Raw genomic sequence first — 24,962 nt, 5'->3', positions numbered from 1 at the left:
CCACTCCTGGTCTCTGTCACCTGCCCTGCATCCAATTTGATGGGACACGAACTCCAGGACTTCTGGCAGAAAATGCACCAGCTCCTGGAGCAAGCAGTGAAACATTCCAAGAGGCAGGCAGACAAGAGATGCTGCTCAATGCCTCTATTCCAGCCTGGAAACCTAGTTTGGCTTTGCATGAAAACCTTTGGCCTTAAAATGCCTTTGCTGAAGTTCACCCCCAGATTCATGGGATAATTCCCTGTTGTGCGGTAGTTGGGGCCAGTAGCATTCAAACTCAAGCTATCACGACTTTCCAGATTCATGACGTGTTCCATATATTTTTAGTGAAACCAGTCATTTTATCTTGACCATCCAGATAACCCCTCAAGCCTACTGATGTCTCAACTGAAGAGGACACCTAGTATGAAGTTGAGGAGATCTTGGATTCCTGGAAGGTCAGGAACCAGATCCAGCACCTCATCATATTGAAGAATTTTGGCTCAGAGAAAACTCCTAGAAGTCTGCCTCAAACCTCCAAGCCCCACAACTATTACAGGACTTCCACAGATGTTCCCCCAGGAAGTCTAAACCTATAAAGCTGGGGAGGGGGCTTTGGAGGGGGATACTGTTACATTTGACCGTCACATGACCCACCCACAACCAGCATCACTTACCCTGCTACACCCTTGTTCTCTGTGCAGCCTGGAAGCCGCCACCTCGCCTGTGGCAGGATTCCATCAGCATGTCACCTCCTCTTATCCCCCACGGCATGTGCATGCCACCCCTTCACCTAAAGGACCTGCGTCAGGAATTGGACTGGCCAGCTGAGCAACTAGCCTCACCTTAGCAATGGGTTCCCTGCCTTGTAACAGTGTGTGTTGCTCCTGACTGTCCTGCATTCCTGATTGTGCCCACCTCGTCCAATCATGCCTTGCCCAGCCTGCCTCATTCAGCTTTGTCTTGCCCAGCCTGCCTCATCCAGCCGTGCCTTGCCTAGCCTGCCTTGTTCAACATCATTTTTTCATCTCAGTCTTGTCCAGTGTCTCTCAAGTGTCTTTGTACATCCTCAGCCTGACCTCCTGGTATTGATCCCTTGCATTGGACCTGGTCATAATTGCCTGTTATCTGGACCTGACCTCTTGCATTGGACCTGACCATGATTGCTGTTATAAATCTGCTGCTCGGAGATAACAATCTGTTATCGAGCTCCTCCTGTAGAAGGAGGAGTTAGCAATCTGTTATGGATCTCCTCCTGGAGAGGGAGGAGTTAGCAATCTGTTGTCAATCTCCTGCTGCTAGGAGTAACAATCTGTAGAAACTGCTCCCCAGAGGGCAGAGTTAATAAATCACCCTGCCAAGGGAAGGAGTTGGCAATCTGTTATATGTCCACCAGGGAGTTAGCAATCTGTTATGGATCACCCTGCCAAGGGGAAGAGCTAACAATTGTAATACTCCATAGGCGAAGTTAATGATCTGTGGTGGGTTGGCTTCCCACAGAGTGGCAGTCTGTATAATACCACTCTAGTAGTGGAAGGAATGAACACCCAAGGTAATTGGTGAATCCCTGGGCCGATGGCAGATGACAGCACCCCCAGGAGGATATCCTGAGAGTGACCACTGGCTAGGTTGGAGTATGGAGATAAATACAGATTAGCTCTTTATTAGACAGGAGGTAGAACCACCAGAGGTGGCAGTAGTGAGCTGATGTGCCCGGCAGGGCTGAAGTCCCTCAGATACTGGAATTGTGGTTTCTGGGTTACTGAGCTGTAGAGAGAGACTATAGGTAGTGAGTAGACAGGGTATGCTGGATACATAACCAGTAGTAGATGATACACTCACAATTGTAGAGATCTGTAATGGCTTCTATGCAACAGAGACTCCAGTATATTCAGGAACAGGAGCCGTAGGCGAGTACTGGTTCCTATATGCAGTCTGGAATGAGAACTCACAATATCTGTGTATGAGATGGCTTCTGGAATAGAAGAGAGTCTTTGGAGGGTTTTAGGAACATATGCCCTCATGGAGTGAGTACCGGTTCCTAATTGCAATCTATAATAGTAATTCACAAGATATAGGTATATGATAGCTTCTGATATAGAAGAGAGTTGAGAAGGGATTTAGGAACATGGGCCCTCGTGGAGCGAGTACCGGTTCCTATCTGCAATCTACAATAATGACTCATGATCTCCATCCCTGCGATAACATCTTAGACAGAAGGAAGTCTTCAGATGTTAAGAACATAGGCCCTCGTGGGGTGAGTACCGATTCCTATCTGTAATAGAACTCACAGTATTCACGTCTACAATTGCTTCCAGGTAGTAAGGAGTCTTCTGAGCATTCAGGGACATAGGCCCTCGAGGAGCGAGTACCAGATCCCGTCTTAGCAATCTGAAATCAAGAAGAGAGAGTGGGGCCCCTGAGGAGCGGTTACCCCTAGGGAAGTTTGTGGAGGCAGAGCAGCGGAGAAAGAATTCCCCTTGCTAACTCGATTCATAGTTGCAAGCAAAGACCTTTTAAGTTGGAAGCGGATGACATCACTACCGGGGGACGCCCCCAAGGTTCACGCCCCTGCCGGTACAAAGTCTGGAGCATGCGCGCGCCCTTACATCATCAGGAACATGGCGGATCCGCAGCGTCAGGAAGCCGCAGTAGCATCTGTCCGTCAGACCCGAAGGGAGTCACCACTAAAGTAGAGAGGGTGGAGCAAGGGCAAGAACAGGCACGAACGCAACAATTGCCTGCCACCTGGACTTGACCTCTTGCATTGGACTTGACCAGGCTTGCCTGCCGCCTGGACATGACCTCTTGCATTGGACCCGACCCACCTGTCTGCCACCTACCCCAATCTTGGCCTGTCTGCAGCTTCTCCCGTCTGGTGCCTGTCCTGATCCCAGTGTGCCTTGAGACTCTTTCTCTTTCTACCACCCTAGGGACCCATCTATGTCCTGCCAACCGCCAGAGCCCAAGGGCTCAACCTGCAAGAGAGGCGGCTAGTATAGGTGAAGCTCCAGCTAGTCCCACTGCAGGGCGCATTTACCAGCTGTCGGTGTAGGCCTCAGGTTTGCCTATGAGGCAGTGACAATTATGTCATAGTACCAAGGGTTCACTTCCACTGAACTCATCACAAAAGCATACTAAGCAGCCAATCTGAAATACCTATCATGCATCAAATTAGGCCACTCAGCATATTCTTGGTGACCCAGCAATGATCTGCTAGAATCCCTGAAATTTAATGGCACTATAGATCCTGAGGAAAAGAGGATATTTGATAACTTCTTGATGTTTCTCTATCATTGAGATGGAAATATCAACTGCTATATATTAGTTTTCTTAAGAGCTCATTTAGCCCCAACTTGTCCAATGACAAATTGCGCTTAAAATTGAGATGAGATATGCAGAGCCACACAATGGCATTCCTGTAAATTATTAGCCTCATGATGCTAGGGTTTTTTCCCCCATTGATTCCTATGCAACTAAGGTAAATAAGTGTTTCAGGGAATATGTAAATAAATCTGTGTGATGAGCGATAGAAGTGTGGGCAGGCATTTTTGGCTTCTTGCCTTTAGATTGCAATGCCATCATGGTCCAAGAATGCTCCATTTGCTTTTCCTACCTTTTTATATAGGGACCTAATTTCACCAGAGTAACTTTGCATGTTGTGTTAAAAATTTGGTGTCAGAAGACTCATGCACTATATAATGTGTAATTTCATTGCTTATGAACTAGCCAAAAGATTATGATTATTCAGTTAAGAATTAAACAAGTTTCAATATTACTGAGACTCCATAATTGGTGCATTTCTCTTACATCAAGGTTCTGATGAAAGATATAGTAACTCCAGTCCCTCAAGAAGAGGTAAAAAATGTGATCCGTAAATGCTTAGAGCAAGCAGCTTTAGTCAACTATACTCGACTATCTGAGTACGCTAAAATTGAAGGTAAGGCAAACTCTGTTAAATAGTATAACAAAGTTTATGTTAACATTATTTTCTGAAATTATGACTATAATTAACTGTTAACGTGTAATGTTATGGTTTAGAGATTTTTCTTTTTTAATTCTTTAACAGTAAAAGTAAACTACCTAGTTCTTTTTCTCTTTTTTTCTTGGGGGAAAAATAAGTTAAACAGTTAACAAAATCAGTATGATACCAGATCAGTTTGTAGTTTACTTAGTTAATGGTGTAACTATTATTATTGCCGCTATTTGTTAGATTTTTTAAAGAAAAATCACAGGATGTCATCTTTTCAAAGAAAAAAAAGACAATTTTGCTTTTGACTTGTGACAAATTGCTTTTTGGAGTGCTTGTGAAATGTGTTTTAGTGCTTATTAATTTTTATTTCGTTTAAATATCATTTTTGAGTGGTATTTTAAAAATATTTATAGTATGTAGGGGAAGTTGATAATGCACTTCTGTCAGATTTTGTCCCTGTTAACAGTTCTTTCTTAGTTCTGATTTTAAAGAAATGGGGAGTAATTATCAAAGACACCTGTTACCATTGGAAAAAGCTATGACTCATATTTGGAAATATGTTCTTAGATCTTCACAAATATGTACATTCTTCAGACTAATTAGCTCTAGCTTGATGTATGTCAATTGTAAAATGTGGAATTAGAAAGCCTGTATGTTCTCAACACTGTGCATGTAACTTACTCCCTGTGTTTTTAGTCTGTGTCTTGTATGAGATATGAATGAGTGGTAGATACATCTACAATATGCTATTAGTATATGAAAGAGAAAACAATTCACTACTTTAAATACTGTACTTGTATTCCAAATCCTTAATTACATAGGGCACTAGGCTATTTTGCAGTCAGATTTCAGTACTATGTATATGTCCTCTCTTTTTCAGTTATGTCTGTCTGACAATGTAAATTGTGTACCAGTGGTAATGAATTCATTGTTATGCATCCAGTGAGAAACACTTAAGAATTGGGCACTAAAAGGATGTTTATCAATTCTTGACTTGGTAATGAGCGACAAAAATAGAGGAGAAAGGAAGTTTTGATAAGCACTGTATTATCAGTCAATTTATCGAACCATTCCACTTCACAGGACATGTAATTGGTAAATTTTGTAAAATGCAAGGTTGAACTAAGCTAGACATGGATGGAGAATGATTAAGATCAGTAAGAGTTTTGGTTCTGTGGATGCCTCTGCGAAACGCTAGCTTCCCTACACTTATGTGTAAATAACACTAACCTGTTGGTAAGATCTGCTCTCTTCTTTCAGATAAAGCTATGCAAAAACATACTTTAAGATCTGTAAGTAAAAATGCATTCATTTCCGAAGTAGAACACTTTAGTGTATACTTTCCTTTTGTGCCTCAATTCTTCTTGGTTGTGTTAATTACCTGCCCTCTTTTGCACTGTGACTTTTAGGTCTGGGAATACTTTGAAGCAACAAACTCTTTTTTTTCCAGCTCTCTTTTCAGAGAAGTTCTTCATTCCACACTACCTGCTCTCTTCTGCTTCTCTCCTTCCTTATTCGTTATTGGCATAGCCACTTTTTTCTACATTTGTATCTATATCTATATGATATATAGATATAGATATATATGTAGTCATTATAAAAGTGGTTGTGGCGCCAATTTCAGAGCATGCTGGGATTGTTAATTCAAGCAACCCAACATCCAACAGCTGCATGTACCAGGTTTTCTCTCATAGTCATAGTCTCCCACAAGTTAAAGGAACTAAGAATATTACTACCATGGAATTCATTACCAAAATTTTAGAATTTTTAAATTTAACACGGTCTTGAATTGACTTCACATGAATCTTTAAACATAGACCTGGTAGTTATCTTAAGAAAACAGATGTAGTTCCTGTGATTGTTGTAGTAATATTGCTTGAGGCTATGCTTATGAAGAAATACTTGTAAAAGCCTTAGATACTAAAGGCTGAAATCCTTAGTATCTTGGTGCCTAAATCAATAAAATTATGTTTCCCTCTACCCATGATGTTTGGATCATTATATTCTTGCCAGAAATTCCAAGAAAATTCCTAGAATCATAGTCACAGACTCTTTTGTGACTCATGGGCATGCTGAATGGTTAATCCAATAGATCTCAAATTTTAAATTCCTTTTTTTTCTTTTGTCCTGTGTATATCCCAAAATACTCTACAGCTTTTCTCCTTTTAACCTAATGTACAATTTTCCTCTGACCTGTGACCTCTTTACCTCTGACCTAAGCCTCTTGCATGCCCAAATCCTCTTTTATAGGGAAAAAGAGAGAAATGTTTGAACATCCTGTCTTCTGCTTGGCCTCTCAAGTGATGGATTTAACCATTCGTGAGTACCTACCACCTCCTCTCCATGCCAACTCTGTTATCATTACCTCAAGAAAATTCAAGATCCAAACCAATTCACTTTTCCTTGCTTCAAGTCCTTTAACATCTGGCTTGTCTGTTGCTTCTGTCTGTGAAACCCAGTGTGAGAAGTCCAGTCATTTTTTTTTACCGGCCTAAAATAGGTTAGGCAACTAAAACCATTTGTTTGTGGTAAACTCAGATTGTCTGTAAGTTTTTCCGTTATTCTTTTTTATGTCTGTGACCTGAATGCATTTTTACTTTGCTTCTGTGTAACCCCAATTTGTTAAGTGCTTGTCACTGGTACACAATCAGTCAGTAATCTCTACACTGTGGATCAGTGAGCTAGAAATCAGATTAAGTACACTGTTTATTGGGGTTTTTTTCTTTGGGTTTTTTTTTAATGGCCCTTTTCTTGAGTGGAAGACCTTGTGAGAATTCTGTGTCTCAGTCCCCCAAAGAAGCTGTCCTTTTCTTGTCCATAAGATCTTATATGTCTCCTGTCCGTGACTTATTTAGCAGAAAAAAATCTCCTTCCTGGCTTTGGTCTGAACATATAATTTAGCCCACGTGTGGCAAATGGTTATATGTCTTCCCAGTTCACTGAGCTGAACTTTACTGATCTTCTATTGACACTGTAGAAACTTTTTCCCCCCTCCATCTTGGTATTGGAGTCCTTTTAAAAAAAAATGATGCGCATACTTTCGTTATTGGTAGTAACAAATGGACAACTTTTTTTCCTTTCAAATGTCATATGTCACACATAAGTTGGGGGTAACATTTTGATCCACTTACTCATTAATCCTGCATATCTGTTCTTGTTTCTCTCTTTTCTCTCCTTGTCGCTCTCTCTTTCAAATAGAGAATCAAAAGGATGCAGGTGAACAATTGTATATGCATTTTTAAACTAATAGGACTGTAAAGTTATGACTTTGTTTTCTTCGTAGCTCCTTAAGTTACATGCTCCTGGAGACTGAAGGAGGAACTGCAGTGATACTTAAGGAGTTAATTTGTGCTGTCTCAACATACCTAAAAATATCTTAGACATGATCTTAAACTCTAGTGTATCACAGAGTACAGTCAGCTTACACCTCATGTTACACAGAGGCCAGAGACACTAGAATTCCATTTTGGTTCCGGTATCTGACATTGATATTTAAACATGCAAGAGGCGCATATAAGAAAACTAAAAATCATTTTTTTCTTTTTCATTTTTTTCTGTGATGCCTTATTAAAATGTTTGTTTTCTATAGATGTGTACTAACAGCGTGGTCAGCTAGAAGTTGCGTTTGTGTCCTCTTTGTTTCAATGTGGTGAGATATAATGCAAACACAGTATGCTTCAGGTAAAATGCATCAAAACAGCACTTTATTAAGAAGAGCTCTAAGATGATCATATACTATCTCTAGAAGACCACTTTATGCTCTTTGTTTCAAATCATTTTGCTAAAATATTGCAAAGGAGGAGGAGCTTAAATGTACACACTTGCTTCCAATTTGTTTTAAAAGGAATATAATTTTGTTTGCATCTTTTCCTTTATGTTGACTACTTGTATAACCAAGGGTATTTATTTAAATAGTCAGGGTTACTTTTATGTTGGTCACAATCTTACAGATGATTTGCTTGACACAAAATATCTTGCTCCTGATTCTGCTTTTGAGTCACAAATCAGGATGTTGTACAGGTGATGGGATCAATTTTAAGTGAGATCTAGCTCTTACTAGGAACTTAAGCGGTTAGTTTTGGCAGGGGGTGAATACAATTGCCCCCTCTCAGTGGCTGTATATTCAAAAAGTGAGAGGCTGCAGGGACAGTAAGTCACAGATGGGGGGAAAAGGAAAAAGGAAGGACAAGAGTCAGAGTACAGATGAAGATGAGCTGCAGAATTCTTCATGGTGTTAGAATGGTCTAGCTTACAAAGGCAGACCTTAACTCAGATGATGGGATCAATTTTAAGTGAGATCTAGCTCCTACTAGGAACTTAAGCGGTTAGTTTTGGCAGGGGGTTAGTGCAATTGCCCCCTCTCAGTGGCTGTATACTCAAAAAGTGAGTGGCTGCAGGGACAGTGAGTCACAGATGGGGGGAAAAGGAAAAAAGAAGGAAAAGAGTCAGAGTACAGGAGCAAGACATTTTGGTTTTCAATGCTAATCATCTAAATTAGTCACCCAAATTTAAGCCTAGCCAGACAGATTTTGGCTGACTAGATTTCAGCTCATTTTCATCCACAAACCTAGGTGCCTAGTTTGGGTTGAAAATCTGGCCAGCAAAGTTAGGCATTCTGGCCCTTTCTGAAAATTGACCTCATGTTAAAATTCATATAGGGGTGATATATGCGAGCATATATCATAGCAATTTCAAAGACCCATTTACTCACGTAAAACCCAGTTTTGTCACATGTAAATCCTTTTGAAAATTTCCTCCATAGTTTGCAATATAAATAGGAGGATAAGAGGACCTGGCCCTGTGGCTAAGGGTCTGTGGAAGGAAATTCCAGTCCTCGAGGGCCCCCAAACCTGGTTGAGTTTTCAGGATATCCCTGATGAATATGTCTAAGAAAAATGTTCCTACAATTCAGGCAGTGTGCATGCAGATCTATGTGTGTGAATATAATTAGAAGGCTTAGCAGTATGCACAGCCAATTCTGTGTGAAATTTAGGATTATATGGAAAAACCCATTACCACCATAACATCAATAAGTAAACAATTTGCTGTACTGCACACATTATAAGCTGTCCTTTTCCTTCATAACCAGACTTCCTTTTTGACATTATACCTTTTTTCTCTATTTATTTTAGTATTTTTTCAACATAAAAAATAAACAAAAAACAATTGTTTTAATAAGGTCACATATGAAAACTATTTATCAAGAATTGTAGTCCAATCACCTGGACTACAAATTTGTAATGCATCAATCAATAAACTTGCCACAATTACTCACAGGGTGGATAACTTTACAACATGCACTCACATGCTCTTATACGCATGTACAGAAGTGCGTGTGCTCATACTCATGTATTTTATATCACGTGTACATATAAAATATGTGTAAATCGACCCTACAACATCTCACATATCTAAAAAATACAAAAATGTAGTTTCAACATAGCCAGAAAAGTTTCAACTTATCTGACTATGTGGTGTCACTTATCCAGATAAGTTGCCACTTGGCCAGATACATTTTAAAAGCATTACTTAGCCGAATATATCAGATAGCCGGATAAGTATTCAAATGCTACCTATCTGGCTAAGACAAATAGCTGGATATATCTAAAAATACTACTAAGCTTAAAAATATACACGTTGACATTTTACCTGCGCAATTTACATGCATTTACCCCCCCCCCCCTTCCTCCCAAGTTGGGTTTTGTGTATATAAGTCAGGAATTTTGTAATATGTGTGAGGCAAGGAAATTACCAGTTAATCCATCAGTATACCCAATCAGTGAGACCTCCAGGTTCTTCAGCCTGAACTCCTGCCAGTTTACTCAGACCCCCTTACCAAGTCCATTTTGGGGAATAAAGACTTTTATTCTCACTTACACTGGATAATTAGCAAGTGTAAATATATTGACGTTTCAGACTTATGTGCGACGGTTTCATGGGATCTAAAATAGTAACTTATTCACGTAACTGTTGGCCCCATCTGGAATTGCCTCTGGACCACCCCTTTTTTATACGTGCAAGTTTGCTCGCATATGCTTACTTACATGTGTATGTCTGTATTTTTTAAATACCATATATGAAAGGACATGCTATTTTATGAATGTAAGTGCTCATTTTACATTCATGACCTTTTGAAAATTCACTTGAAAGTGTAACAAAACTTAAGCTCTCACTCATTCAAGTGTGTATGGGCAAGTAGTTACATTGCTGCTCTAGTATATTTAATTATCTAGTATATTTAATTATCTAGTATATTTACCTAGTATATTTATCTAGTATATTTAATTATCTAGTATATTTATTATCTGCTTGTCATGTTAGTCCTCTTAGATACATGGAAATAAAAGTCAACAAACAAGTTGTAGTTAATACCTTGTTATTGGACTAATCTAGTACATTGTGACTAGCTTTTCAAGAACTATACTCCCTTCATTAGGTCAGGGCATTGAATTGCAAAAGTCAATTCCATAAAATGGTATCACCAATCACAGTGATCCTTTGTTTATACCATCTTTGTTTATGACATCTACATGTGATGTATTGATACAGAGGTATATTGCTGAAGTACAAATTACAGCTGGAGAAAAGTAATAGTGGAGAAGCATGAAAGCCATGAGAGGGAAGCTAGAACGGGAAATGGAACTTATAGAACTTGACAAAGGGCACTATTAAACTATACTTTGTTAAGATCTATCTGATCCCCAAATCCCATTTATAAAACTAAATTACTCTTAAGTATCTAATGAAGAAATAAATTAACAAGTGACCTAGAATAATTTATTTCAAATTGCTTTGTGCCCAATATTGAAAGTTAGCTAGGTATGTAACTTAACCGGATATAACTTACCCTGCTATGTTACATGGGATATTCAGTGGCATGGCGAGGCTGTTGAATATCTGCGTCAAAGTCACTGCTTAGCCAGATAAGTTATATCCAGCTAAGCCAAACATGCTCTATGGCAGGTCTAACTTATCCAATTAACTTAACTGGATAAGAGTGAATATCTCTACTTATCCGGTTAAGTTAACCAGCTATGTAGTGCCGCCTTGATCCGCCCACTGATTATCCAGATATCAACATTAATCTTCCCTCCCTCATGTTGTATAGGTTCTCAATCTCAGCCAAAAGACAAGAAAGGACCAACCTAATAAATCAGACCAGGAATAGGAAAACTGGAGTACTGTGTTCAGTTCTGGAGACTGTATCTACGAAGAGACAGATACAAGATGGAGGCGGTCCAGAGAAGGGCGACCAAAAAGGTGGAGGGTCTTCATTGAATGACTTATGAGGAAAGATTGAATAATCTAAATATGTACACCCTGGAGGAAAGGAGAAGCAGAGGTGATATGATACAGACTTTCAGATACTTGAAAGGTTTTAATGATCCAAAGACGACAAACCTTTTCCGTCGGAAAAAAATCAACAGAACCAGAGGTCACAATTTGAAGCTCCAGGGAGGAAGACTCAGAACCAATGTCAGGAAGTATTTCTTCACGGAGAGGGTGGTGGATGCCTGGAATGCCCTTCCGAGGGAAGTGGTGAAGACCAGAACTGTGAAGGACTTCAAAGGGGCATGGGATAAACACTGTGGATCCATAAAGTCTAGAGAACGTGAAGAGTGGCTGGCTCACGGGAATGACGGCTACTACTGGGAGATAATCTTATTCAATAAACATACACACGGTTAATACAACTCCAACATTGCTCTAAGCTTCAACGGCAAGAGGAAATGTGGAAAAAAGGATTTGCATTCGCAAAAAAAGCGGGGTGTAGCTTGCTTGTTACAGCAGTTACTACTCCAAACCAAATAAGTCTGATAGTTCACTTTCAATGCATATCCAGCATAGCTCTCTGCTTCAACGGCAGGGGAGGAAGACCGATACTTCACGCATATCCAGCATAGCTCTCTGCTTCAATGGCAGGGGAGGAAGACCGATAGTTCACGCATATCCAGCATAGCTCTCTGCTTCAACGGCAGGGGAGGAAGACCGATACTTCACGCATATCCAGCATAGCTCTCTGCTTCAACGGCAGGGGAGGAAGACTGATACTTCATGCATATCCAGCATAGCTCTCTGCTTCAACAGCAGGGGAAATGAAGAAAAGTGGATCTATTTACAGACAACAACAACAAGGACTGAATTACATAGTCTGGGTAAACAAATAAGCATGGGTGTAGCTTGCTTATTGTGGCAGTTACTACCCCTAACTAATTCAGCTAGATATTTCACTTAGATGCAGTTCCAACACTGCTCTCTACATTAATGGTGGGGGTGGAAGGGAAATAGAACCAAAAGGTTACTAAGAGCCAAGAGAAACAGATAAGTATGAGAAGAAAAAAGTACGAAGCTTGCTGGGCAGACTGGATGGGCCATTTGGTCTTCTTCTGCCGCCATTTCTATGTTTCTATGTTTCTATAAACCTTTGAGCCTAAAAATCACACTGAGCCAGGTTTGGGTAGGGAATCAATAAGGGTCTGAAGGAAAGGGAAGTTTGCCCCCAGAAGTCAGTTTGAGGATCCCTCCTATCCAAAAGGTCTGGAGAGCAGGGGTCTCCTCTGAAGGTCATTGGCTGATAGTGACTTCACATCTAGCTGGATGGACCAAACTCACTACAACTGACAAGCAGGCTGTAATTTGCCCATCTCTCTCAGACCCCACACTTGGATATTAGCCAAATTAACCCTAAGAATTGATCCTTCCAAGATCACCACTATTCACTAACTTCACAGATGGTTACTTTAAACAAGTGCAAGGGAGCCCATATACTCATATATGGCCAGGCGAGTGACAAATGCTGAAATTTTAAATCATGCACGCAATTGCGCATGTATGATTTAAAATATGCCTACCACGTGTATGCGTGCTCCTAATTTTAAGCCATTACTCAAGTAAATGTACTTTGCATATCTTCCTTAGGACTTTGTCGGCTTTATCACACGCAGGTAAGTGGATTTTAAAACATGCTCATCTGAAAGATATTCCCAGTTTTACCAATTAGTCCACCAGTTTACCCAGTCTATTTCGAGGTCATTCAGACATCTCTGGTTCTTCAGCCTGCACTCCCCCCAGTTGACTTGGACTCCTCACCGTGTTGTCTTAGGCCTAAAAAGCGATTTCTGCAGATGTATACACCTCATCAGGAGCCACAGTAAATATCTGCAGCTAATAAGCTGCCGCACGCTGAGGCTGCTGGATTTGAAATATGGATTTACGTGTATAACTGTTGGGCCGGCCCCGGAATGCACCTGACACGCCCTGACTCTGCCCCCTCCCCCCCTTTTTTTTTTACTTGCACCCACATATAAATGTGCATAATTTGCAGCTTTTAAAATACGCGTTCCTTGCACACTGCCCAGATACTCACGTATGTGGGCCTTTTAGCATGAGTAACACTTTTGAAATTCACCCCAAAGTTTTCTTTTAGTACAGAGGCACAATACAGAGAGTATTTCATATCTGGAGATATCCAAAGTTTACAGATGTTCAAATGTGTTTTGCAGATTTAAGTAAGAGTTTGTAACAGGTTTTTAATAAATGGCTAAACAAGAAAGTCAAATATAACATCTTAATTTCTTGTTGCCTTCTCGTCATTCTTCTTAAATGCATTAGGGCAGGAGGATGAAACTGCAGTCTTCAAAGGCTACAGACCAGTCTGGATTTCAGGATAACCCAAATGAATTTGTATAACACATGTTTACACACAACTAAGGCAGTGCAAATATATCTCATGCACATTTAGCAGGGATATTCTGCAAACCAGAGCGGTTTGTGGCCCTCAAGAAATGAAGTTTGAAACCCTTGTATTAGGGTGTAACATCTTAAGCCATGGTTGGTGTGCAGTTTTGTCTAACTGTGATTGGGGGGAAGGGAAATGACAGCCATAATAAGAATATTTTAATGAATTAGTAATACTAATTAAATCCAGCTGTTAATGAGGATTAAAAAGGCCCACATCTGGCATTTATTTCGAAAGTACACTTTTTCTAGCTTTTTTTTGTATTGATAATTAAATGCAGAAAGTAGCACTTCAATACTGAGCACATATTTCCAGCTTCAGAAAAGTTCATTCCTTGTGTGATTTTCTTTTTAACTAGTTTTTCTGCCAGTTATAAAAAAGATTAAATAATGAACATATAGTACAGCTCAATATACATAAAGTTTCTTCTACAAGAAGACTAAGTGCTTTCAATAAAACACTCATTGCTCTTGTCAAGACACAGGGGTAGATTTTAAAAGGAGCGCACGCAGTGAACAGGCGCGCGCCAGTTATAAAATCAGGGGTCAGCACATGCAAGGGGGTGCACAATTGTGCACCTTGTGCATGCCGAGCCGTGCTGCCTTCCCTCATTCCATCTAACCTGACCTTCCCACCCGTTCCCCTAACCTTTCCCCCCCAGCCCTACTCTAACCCCCCCCCAAAAATTTTATCTTACCTTTTGTGCCTGCCGGCAGCCTGCCAACACATGATCCTTCAACACAGGGGCAATGGCTGCTGTGTCAGAGGCCTCTGGCCCCGCCCATGGACCGCCCCACCCACGGACCACCCCTTTAGTAAAGCCTCAGGACTTGCACGCGTCCTAGGGCTTTACGCGAGTCACCGGGCCATTTTAAAATAGGCCCAGCGCGCGTAAATCCAGAGGATTTACGTGCGTAGGGCTTTTAAAATCCTGCCCACACTCTTTTGCCACTATTATTTGACAGTGTATCTATCAATTGTCTCCTAAAATTACGTTATTATCTTATATGTAAAATTGCTATTTGAAAGTTAGCCCAGGATGTGCACATAAAAATACACATGGCAGCGATTCTGCACAACCTTTACACGTATTGCAAAGAGGCATTTCCAGGGGCAGAATTGAGGTGGGAACAATCATTCATGCTTGTAATTTTGGTTTTCAGAAGTATGTCCCTAAATGTCTGCTATCTAGCAAATGTAAATGTGGCGATCCCACAAATTTTCAAAGTTTGCTTACATACAGTACATAAATCCTCTTTAAAAATCAGGGCTGAAGTCTGTGTGCTGTTGTAAAATTGGGGTCCCTGTAAATTAACTATAAACTAGGGATGTGCAGCAGGGACGGATACATTCGTCGGGACCCAAATCTGTTACATCCATTTTCGGGGGACCCCGATTCATCCATTAGTTATGTATGGTATTTGTTTCCCATTAACGTTAAAAAAAACCCATCCCAACCCTTTACATTTAATTAACCTCAAAACCCCCCCCCGCCCCCCCCCCCCAAGACTTGCCAAAAGTCCCTGGTGGTTCAGCGGGGGTCCTGGAGAGATCAAGATGGCGCCAGCCGTCCATTGCTCCTACCATGTGACAGGGGCCGGCCAATAGCACTGGTAGCCCCTGGGACATAGTAAGGGCAAAGGCTATCGGCACCATTTTAAATACCGACAGCTGACAGCCCAAGTGCAGGAGATCACTCATCACTCCAGGACCCCCACTGGACCACCAGGGACTTTTAGCAAGTCTTGGGGGGGTCAGGAGGGTGGGGGTTTTATTCATTAGTGATACGTTGCATTCATGGGGGTTCACCATACGTTTCGGTACCCCACGAATGCAATGAATAGTAGGGATGTGAATCGTTTTTTGACGATTTAAAATATCGTCCGATATATTTTAAATCGTCAAAAATCGTTAGGGCCACGATACAATACCAATTCCCCTGATTTATCGTTAAAAAATTGTAAATCGGGGGAAGGGGGAGGGCAGGAAAACCGGCACACTAAAACCCCCTAAAACCCACCCCCGACCCTTTAAATTAAATCCCCCACCCTCCCGAACCCCCCCAAATGCTTTAAATTACCTGGGGATCCAGCGGTGGTCCAGAACGGCGGCGGTCCGGAACGGCCCCCTCAATTGAATCCTTTTGTCTTCAGCCGGCGCCATTTTGCAAAATGGCCGCCGCAAAATGGCGGCGGCCATAGACAAAAACGATTCGACGCAGGAGGTCGTTCCGGACCCCCGCTGGACTTTTGGCAAGTCTTGTGGGGGTCAGGAGGCCCCCCCAAGCTGGCCAAAAGTTTCTGGGAGTCCAGCGGGGTTCAGGAAGCGATTTCTTGCCGCGAATCGTTTTCCGTACGGAAAATGGCGCCGGCAGGAGATCGACTGCAGGAGGTCGTTCAGCGGGGGTTCCGGACCGCCGCTGAACGACCTCCTGCAGTTGATCTCCTGCCGGCGCCATTTTCCGTATGGAAAACGATTCGCGGCAAGAAATCGCTTCCTGAACCCCGCTGGACTCCCAGAAACTTTTGGCCAGCTTGGGGGGGCCTCCTGACCCCCACAAGACTTGCCAAAAGTCCAGCGGGGGTCCGGAACGACCTCCTGCGTTGAATCGTTTTTGTCTATGGCCGCCGCCATTTTGCGGCGGCCATTTTGCAAAATGGCGCCGGCTGAAGACAAAAGGATTCAATTGAGGGGGCCGTTCCGGACCGCCGCCGTTCTGGACCACCAGGTAATTTAAAGCATTTGGGGGGGGGTTCGGGAGGGTGGGGGATTTAATTTAAAGGGTCGGGGGTGGGTTTTAGGGGGTTGGCTCACGATTTTAACGATTTTTCACGATATTTTTAAAACCCAAACGGCAACAATACGATTCCATCCCCCTCCCAGCCGAAATCGATCGTTAAGACGATCGAGGACACGATTCACATCTCTAATGAATAGGGACCTATACGTTGCAGATTGCACATTCATTCAAAACGAATGCACATCCCTACCATAAACTTCTGAGGGCTGATAGAATTTAAATGGATGGCAAAATATCAATATTCTTTGGCAAGTCCTCTACAAATGAAAACAAGATCAATATCTGAAAAGGAAACAAAAAATATTCTTTTAAAATGTAAAGGTGAATCATAAATATAAACTAGCAAGTCTACACTTTTTGGCTCTGCTTTTGTCATTTCAGTGCCAATGGAAAGTTTTCCAAGAAATTATGAGAATTTTCACATGACACTACTGTGAATGAAGGTTTCTTTTTTTTTAGATGTTGAGGATGAGTTGTGCTGTTCTGATCTCATTCAACCCTGCTAGAGATGTGCAATCTGCTCGAAGCAGGCGTAACTTTGCACGTGCCGGGCCGGCTGCCGCGCACCATGTTCCGGTCCGAGGGCTGGTCCGGGGGCCGCAGCCATGCCCCCAAAATGCCCCTGGGCCGAAACCATGCCCGTGGCACCGCCCCTGGATGATGCACTGACCGCGTCACGCCTCCGACATGCCCCCCGATGATGCGCCGTTCGCGTCACACCCCCGACATGCCCCCCAATGACACGCTGTCCGCATCACGCCTTCCAACACGCCCACCCCAAGAAAGCCCCGGGACTTACATGCGTCCTGGGGCTTTGTGCGTGCCGGAAGACTATGCAATATAGGCTCGACGAGCGCAGGGTTTTTTTTAAAAGGGTTACGCGCATACCTTATGCGCGTAACCCTTTTAAAATCCGGCCCAGAGGGTATGGATTTGTATCTAGATGTACTGTAATGGCTTTGGATGCTTATAAGTATGTGAAGATTTATAAGACATTTGGTTTATTTTGAAAAGCAGTTGGTTTGAGTGGGTATATGAGTGTATGTGTGTTTGTGTTTGTGTGTGTGTGTGTGCATATGACATCCACTTTTTATAAGAATTTCTATCACAAAAATTCCAGAATATGAATTCTAATTCAAGAATCATATATTCACACACTGCTATTTACAACTTCAGAGCATACACCATGTGTGTCTTGAATCTTAACAGTACTATTAAAGCAGTCACCCTTTCCTGTCACATCTGTGCCAAAAAGAGAATATTTGATAAAGCCCTGAGTAGATTTAATGAAGTGCAAGCGTAGCAGAAAAAAAAACAGCCTGGTACTTATCTCTCCTTCCCTCAAATAAGTTTAAATAACCTAAAAAATCTGACTTAATTCAATAAAGAATGGCAGACTGATTTATTGATTGATTGCTTTACTTATTATATTACAGACTCCCAAAGAATGCCCACGGTGAAATACAAAACCTACAACACAATGCATATCAAATAAAATGTAAGCATTGCTATAAAACAATATTTAAAAAATAAAGAAAAATAAAACTATAAATAGGGGTTAATAAACATGTGGATATAAGTGAACCGGTAGATGTAGTGTATTTGGATTTTCAGAAGGCGTTTGACAAAGTCCCTCATGAGAGGCTTCTACGAAAACTAAAAAATCATGGAATAGGAGGTAATGTCCTTTCGTGGATTACAAGCTGGTTAAAAGACAGGAAACAGAGAGTAGGATTAAATGGTCAATTTTCTCAGTGGAAAAGGGTAAACAGTGGAGTGCCTCAGGGATCTGTACTTGGACCGGTGCTTTTCAATATATATATAAATAATCTGGAAAGGAATACGACGAGTGAGGTTATCAAATTTGCAGATGATACAAAATTATTCAGAGTAGTTAAATCACAAGCAGACTGTGATACATTGCAGGAGGACCTTGCAAGACTTGAAGATTGGGCATCCAAATGGCAGATGAAATTTAATGTGGACAAGTGCAAGGTGTTGCATATAGGGAAAAATAACCATTGCTGTAGTTACACGATGTTAGGTTCCATATTAGGAGCTACCACCCAGGAAAAAGATCTAGGCATCATAGTGGATAATACTTTAAAATCATCAGCTCAGTGTGCTGCAGCAGTCAAAAAAGCAAATAGAATGTTAGGAATTATTAGGAAGGGAATGGTTAATAGAACGGAAAATGTCATAATACCTCTATATCGCTCCATGGTGAGACCACACCTTGAATACTGTGTACAATTCTGGTCGCCGCATCTCAAAAAAGATATAGTTGCGATGGAGAAGGTACAGAGAAGGGCAACCAAAATGATAAAGGGGATGGAACAGCTTCCCTATGAGGAAAGGCTGAAGAGGTTAGGGCTGTTCAGCTTGGAGAAGAGACGGCTGAGGGGGGATATGATAGAGGTCTTTAAGATCATGAGAGGTCTTGAACGAGTAGATGTGACTCGGTTATTTTTACTTTCGAATAATAGAAGGACTAGGGGGCATTCCATGAAATTAGCAAGTAGCACATTGAAGACTAATCGGAGAAAATTCTTTTTTACTCAACGCACAATAAGGCTCTGGAATTTTTTGCCAGATGATGTGGTTAGTGCAGTTAGTGTAGCTGGGTTCAAAAAAGGTTTCGATAAGTTCTTGGAGGAGAAGTCCATTAATGGCTATTAATCAATTTTACTTAGGGAATAGCCACTGCTATTAATTGCATCAGTAGCATGGGATCTTCTTAGTGTTTGGGTAATTGCCAGGTTCTTGTGGCCTGGTTTTTGGCCTCTGTTGGAAACAGGATGCTGGGCTTGATGGACCCTTGGTCTGACCCAGCATGGCAATTTCTTATGTTCTTATGCTCTTAAATAGATTAACCAACAACCTATAACACAATAAAACCATACATAAAAGCACATGTACATTAAATAATGTTAACATCAGCCAATTATAATTAATAAATGACTAGTAAAACATTTCAGCTAATCAGAAAAATAAGAAGACAATAGAAAGAAAACAAATTAAAGAATTTAGAATACTAGGGATGTGAATCGTGTCCTCGATCGTCTTAACGATCGATTTCGGCTGGGAGGGGGAGGGAATCGTATTGTTGCCGTTTGGGGGGGTAAAATATCGTGAAAAATCGTGAAAATCGTTAAAAAATCGAAAAATCGAAAAATCGAAAAACCGGCACATTAAAACCCCCTAAAACCCACCCCCGACCCTTTAAATTAAATCCCCCACCCCCAAATAACTTAAATAACCTGCGGGTCCAGCGGCGGTCCGGAACGGCAGCGGTCCGGAACGGGCTCCTGCTCCTGCATCTTGTCGTCTTCGGCCGGCGCCATTTTCCAAAATGGCGCCGAAAAATGGCGGCGGCCATAGACGAAAAAGATTGGACGGCAGGAGGTCCTTCCGGACCCCCGCTGGACTTTTGGCAAGTCTCGTGGGGGTCAGGAGGCCCCCCACAAGCTGGCCAAAAGTTCCTGGAGGTCCAGCGGGGGTCAGGGAGCGATTTCCCGCCGCGAATCGTTTTCGTACGGAAAATGGCGCCGGCAGGAGATCGACTGCAGGAGGTCGTTCAGCGAGGCGCCGGAACCCTCGCTGAACGACCTCCTGCAGTCGATCTCCTGCCGGCGCCATTTTCCGTACGAAAACGATTCGCGGCGGGAAATCGCTCCCTGACCCCCGCTGGACCTCCAGGAACTTTTGGCCAGCTTGTGGGGGGCCTCCTGACCCCCACGAGACTTGCCAAAAGTCCAGCGGGGGTCCGGAAAGACCTCCTGCCGTCCAATCTTTTTCGTCTATGGCCGCCGCCATTTTTCGGCGCCATTTTGGAAAATGGCGCCGGCCGAAGACGACAAGATGCAGGAGCAGGAGCCCGTTCCGGACCGCTGCCGTTCCGGACCGCCGCTGGACCCGCAGGTTATTTAAGTTATTTGGGGGGGGTTCGGGAGTGTGGGGGATTTAATTTAAAGGGTCGGGGGTGGGTTTTAGGGGGTTTTAGTGTGCCGGCTCACGATTCTAACGATTTATAACGATAAATCGTTAGAATCTGTATTGTATTGTGTTCCATAACGGTTTAAGACGATATTAAAATTATCGGACGATAATTTTAATCGTCCTAAAACGATTCACATCCCTATAGAATACACAGTTAAAAGCCAAGTCTTAACCACCTTATGAAACCCCCAAATAATTCCCCATTAATCATCATTCCTCAAGGCTACCACTACATCTTCATTCTCTTTTTTGAGCTTATTATGTAGATATTGATCTGTTTTTCCTGAATTCTATATTATTGCACATTGCAATACCAAGATTTAAGGATAAGTTATAAAATGATCAAAAACATTAAGTATTTTATTTAATATTGCTTAACAGTTGAATGCTAAGGGGGTCAGTTTTTTAAACCTTTAACCAGCTAATTTTGAGAGTTTGTCATTTAAATCTTTGGTTTTCAAATGTTTCCCCACTGACCAGCTAAATTTACCTTCCTAAAATTGCAAGGCAGGCAAATTTAGCCATTCAAAAAGGGGTGCCTCCAAGGTGTTTATGAGCTGGGCTTATGACTTAGTCAACCAAATTCAGTCGCACAAATGGCAGGCCTAAATTTAGCCAGTCAAATTTTGACCAAATAAGATTTTAGAGAATTTTCAGCTGAAAAGCTAAAAAAATTCAGCTGAAAAATCAGCTAAAGATAACTGGATAAAATTAACCAGTTATGGCCTGGATTCACCATTCAGAATGGGGAATCCAGCGAAAACAGGGGGAGGGGGGGCAGGCCTGCGAAAGCCGGCAGCCTTCACACCACCGCGGTGTTTTTGCTGCCGGCTTTCTCACCCAATAGCGCCACCGTGAAAGGTGGCGCTATTGGGCGCGCTACTGGCGACGATAACGTTGCTTACCTTATCGCCGCCAGCGAAGACACCGCCGAATCCGCCTCCTCGCCACCCCGACTCTTCTCCTCGCTGCCCCGACTCTGTCCCCAGCATGCTATCGCACGCAATAAGCGTTTGAAAATGAGCCCCTATTTTTGCCACTCCATAGCTTTTTGAAAATTGATCCATAAGTGTTCTGCCAAATAAGGGTAATTTTCAAAGGGACTTCTAAGGGTAAAGTAGCACCTTAACCAAAGAAAAATTCCTTTAGAAAATTGTGCAATCAACACCTGCATAAAATTATGGGCCAGATTTTAAATCCTACGCGCGGGCGTACATTTGGGGAAGATTTTAAAAGATTTACACGCGTCTCGGGGCTTTACGTGCACCGCCAGTCCTTTTGAAAATAGGTCCAGTGCGCGTAACCCCCCCTACGCGCTTAAATCTTTTAAAATCTGCCCCTATATGTGTACACAATATATACACATTCTTTAACATGCAGAAGAGAGAGGCATTCCAAGGAGTGGAGTTTGGACTAATGCACTTGCTTTTTAATTTTGAAATGCATGCAATTAAAATCTCAGCAAAATTACTCTAAATATCAGGTGCATAGTTTTACCAGGATAATAATCAAAGCAGACATGCCTGTAAGACTGTTTTGAAAAATGGTATATGAGGTACCCATGATCTTACAAAATTACCCTCAATTAATCAGTACCTGTACATGTTTGAAAGGGTGGAGGCACAGGTGGTGGTTTAAGCACGTATTGATGGACTGTTCATGCAGAAAGGAGAGAGTGTAAAAAAAAAAGTAGAGAGGAACATGAAATTTAATAAACAGAGACAAAGATAATAAAGCTAAAAAGAAAAATTAGCAGAAATGGCAATGTACAAAGGGAATATTTGTTATTTGCTTGTATAAATCATTCGATGTAAACCGATCTGATATGGTATTCAACCATGAAGTTCGGTATAGAAAAATGTGAAATAAATAAATAAATAAATATGAGCACAAGCATATAAATATCTGATTCTACTATAATGGATTTCTAAAAGCAATATAAAATATTATGAGGTCATGCAGGTATGGCAGGTATAACCAAAATGACTCTAGCAGATGTTCACACATTTTCCAACCTGTGTAAAATTGTGAGAATAATGGCTATCAGAAGGTGTGACTGTTGCATGAATGTGTTTTAATACCTGTTTAAAGATATACTATCAGATTACTAACCTACAGGGATGTGTATTCATTGCAAACAAATGCAATGAATGAGGCCATTTTTTATTCATTCCGAGTGGAACGAATTAAAAATAGGGGGTCATTTTTCAAATTGCAATGGGCCATTATCGTGGGTGTTAGAGCGTTCTCGTGGTTGCGGCCGTGCTGAACACTTTCGCCACCGCCCCTTTTTTGGCCACCTACAAAAATACCCTAAACCTTTCTGGTAGTTTTGCATTTGTGGCATTTTTGGATTAACAAAAATGAGCCTCTGGCACCCTGGCTGAACTTCTCCAGACCTCTGCAACCCCAGCTTCCAGGCAGTCTGGCCAGAGCATGCCTGGAGCTGGAATGACACTGAGTCCTTCTCAGAGCCAGTCCAGCTTCCGGGCCTCCCTTATGCCAGAGCCCACCTGGTACTGAAGCCAACCTGGAGCGGGCCTGGCCTTGGCCTTGCCCAGTATTAGGGCCTGCCAGGTCCTGGTATTTGGCTGTCTCCAGGTACGCCCCAGCGCCTGGGTTGGTTCTGGGCATGCCCTGATACACGTCATGCCTTGGCTGTGCCAGCTCAGTTTTTTGGATTAGGAGTGGGTGTCACAGAAGCCCGAGGAGGATTAGCCATTGGAGGCCTGGGTTTTTATTAATTGTTTTATTTTCTGGGGGGGGGGGCTTTTCATGTTTAATGGTTTTTGGTTTTTTTGTTTGGCAAAAGGAACCAAACAAAAACATTAAACAAACTAAAAAAACAAAAATAAAACCCTGAAACAAAAAAACAAAATAAAAAATTGGGGGCTGCACATCCCTACTAACTAAACGCATTGGGGGTCTATGAGGGTAATTTTGTAACACTGAAGGTAATTATGCAGCAAATAAGTTACACCAGTTTTCAAGCCAGACTTACATGCATAAGTTCCGTTTGAAAATTATCCCAGCAAAATTATACACACACAGCTACACCTGCTATTTAGTGTATAGTGTTGCCGAAAGAATTTCTGAGCTAAGAGGATAACTTTCAAACAATTCCGTATATGGGTGCACAGAGGTCTTTTATAGTATTTTATAATCTACGCATGTGTGGTTCAGGTAAATTATCAAATACACGTATATCCACCCCCAATATATGTGGTTATGTTTTAGCATGCGCGAAGATTTCCAATGCATAGAAAGGACATACGTTTATTACCTATTTTGATAAACATACACCCGTATATTTTCCATGAAAAAAAAAACTTGCTTGCGTAAACCCTGATTTATATGTGGAAGTAGGCATTAGGGATGTGAATCGTTTTAGGACGATTAAAATTATCGTCCGATAATTTTAATATTGTCTTAAACCGTTATGGAACACAATACAATAGAGATTCTAACGATTTATCGTTATAAATCGTTAGAATCGTGAGCCGGCACACTAAAACCCACCCCCGACCCTTTAAATTAAATCCCCCACCCTCCCCAACCCCCCCCAAATAACTTAAACATTTCCTTGCCAAATCCTACCTCCTTCAATCCCCCCCCCCCCCGAACCCCCCCCCCCCCAAATGACTTAAATTACCTGGGGGTCCGGAACGGCAGCGGTCCGGAACGGGCTCCTGCTACTGAATCTTGTTGTCTTCGGCCGGCGCCATTTTCCAAAATGGCGCCGAAAAATGGCGGCGGCCATAGACCAACAGGATTCGACGGCAGGAGGTCCTTCCGGACCCCCGCTGGACTTTTGGCAAGTCTTGTGGGGGTCAGGAGGCCCCCCCCAAGCTGGCCAAAAGTTCCTGGAGGTCCAGCGGGGGTCAGGGAGCGATTTCCCGCCGCGAATCGTTTTCCGTACGGAAAATGGCGCCGGCAGGAGATCGACTGCAGGAGGTCATTCAGCGAGGGTTCCAGCGCCTCGCTGAACGACCTCCTGCAGTCGATCTCCTGCCGGCGCCATTTTCCGTACGGAAAACGATTCGCGGCGGGAAATCGCTCCCTGACCCCCGCTGGACCTCCAGGAACTTTTGGCCAGCTTGGGGGGGGGCCTCCTGACCCCCACAAGACTTGCCAAAAGTCCAGCGGGGGTCCGGAAGGACCTCCTGCCGTCGAATCCTGTTGGTCTATGGCCGCCGCCATTTTTCGGCGCCATTTTGGAAAATGGCGCCGGCCGAAGACAACAAGATTCAGTAGCAGGAGCCCATTCCGGACCGCTGCCGTTCCGGACCGCCGCTGGACCACCAGGTAATTTAAGTCATTTGGGGGGGGTTCGGGAGGGTGGGGATTTAATTTAAAGGGTCGGGGGTGGGTTTTAGCGGGTTTTAACGATTTTAACGATATATCACGATATTTTACCCCCCCAAACGGCAACAATACGATTCCCTCCCCCTCCCAGCCGAAATCGATCGTTA

At 42.4% G+C, this 24,962-nt stretch overlaps 1 protein-coding gene across 6 annotated transcripts in view; it reads left to right on the top strand.

The window, feature by feature from the left end:
• CADPS (calcium dependent secretion activator) overlaps nucleotides 1-24,962 on the top strand; it is a 1,086,201-nt gene that overhangs the window by 736,800 nt on the left and 324,439 nt on the right. For all 6 annotated transcript variants that reach the window (XM_029601011.1, XM_029601008.1, XM_029601007.1 and 3 more), the window contains one exon: nucleotides 3,796-3,919. In XM_029601011.1, the coding sequence (XP_029456871.1) occupies nucleotides 3,796-3,919 (124 nt within the window). The remainder of the gene's footprint in view (nucleotides 1-3,795; nucleotides 3,920-24,962) is intronic.

The sequence above is a fragment of the Rhinatrema bivittatum genome, chromosome 4 (assembly GCF_901001135.1).
Source record: "Rhinatrema bivittatum chromosome 4, aRhiBiv1.1, whole genome shotgun sequence".
NCBI lineage: Eukaryota > Metazoa > Chordata > Amphibia > Gymnophiona > Rhinatrematidae > Rhinatrema > Rhinatrema bivittatum.
The sequence above is the reverse complement of the archived record's forward strand: the minus strand, read 5'-3'. Positions and strand labels throughout refer to the sequence as shown.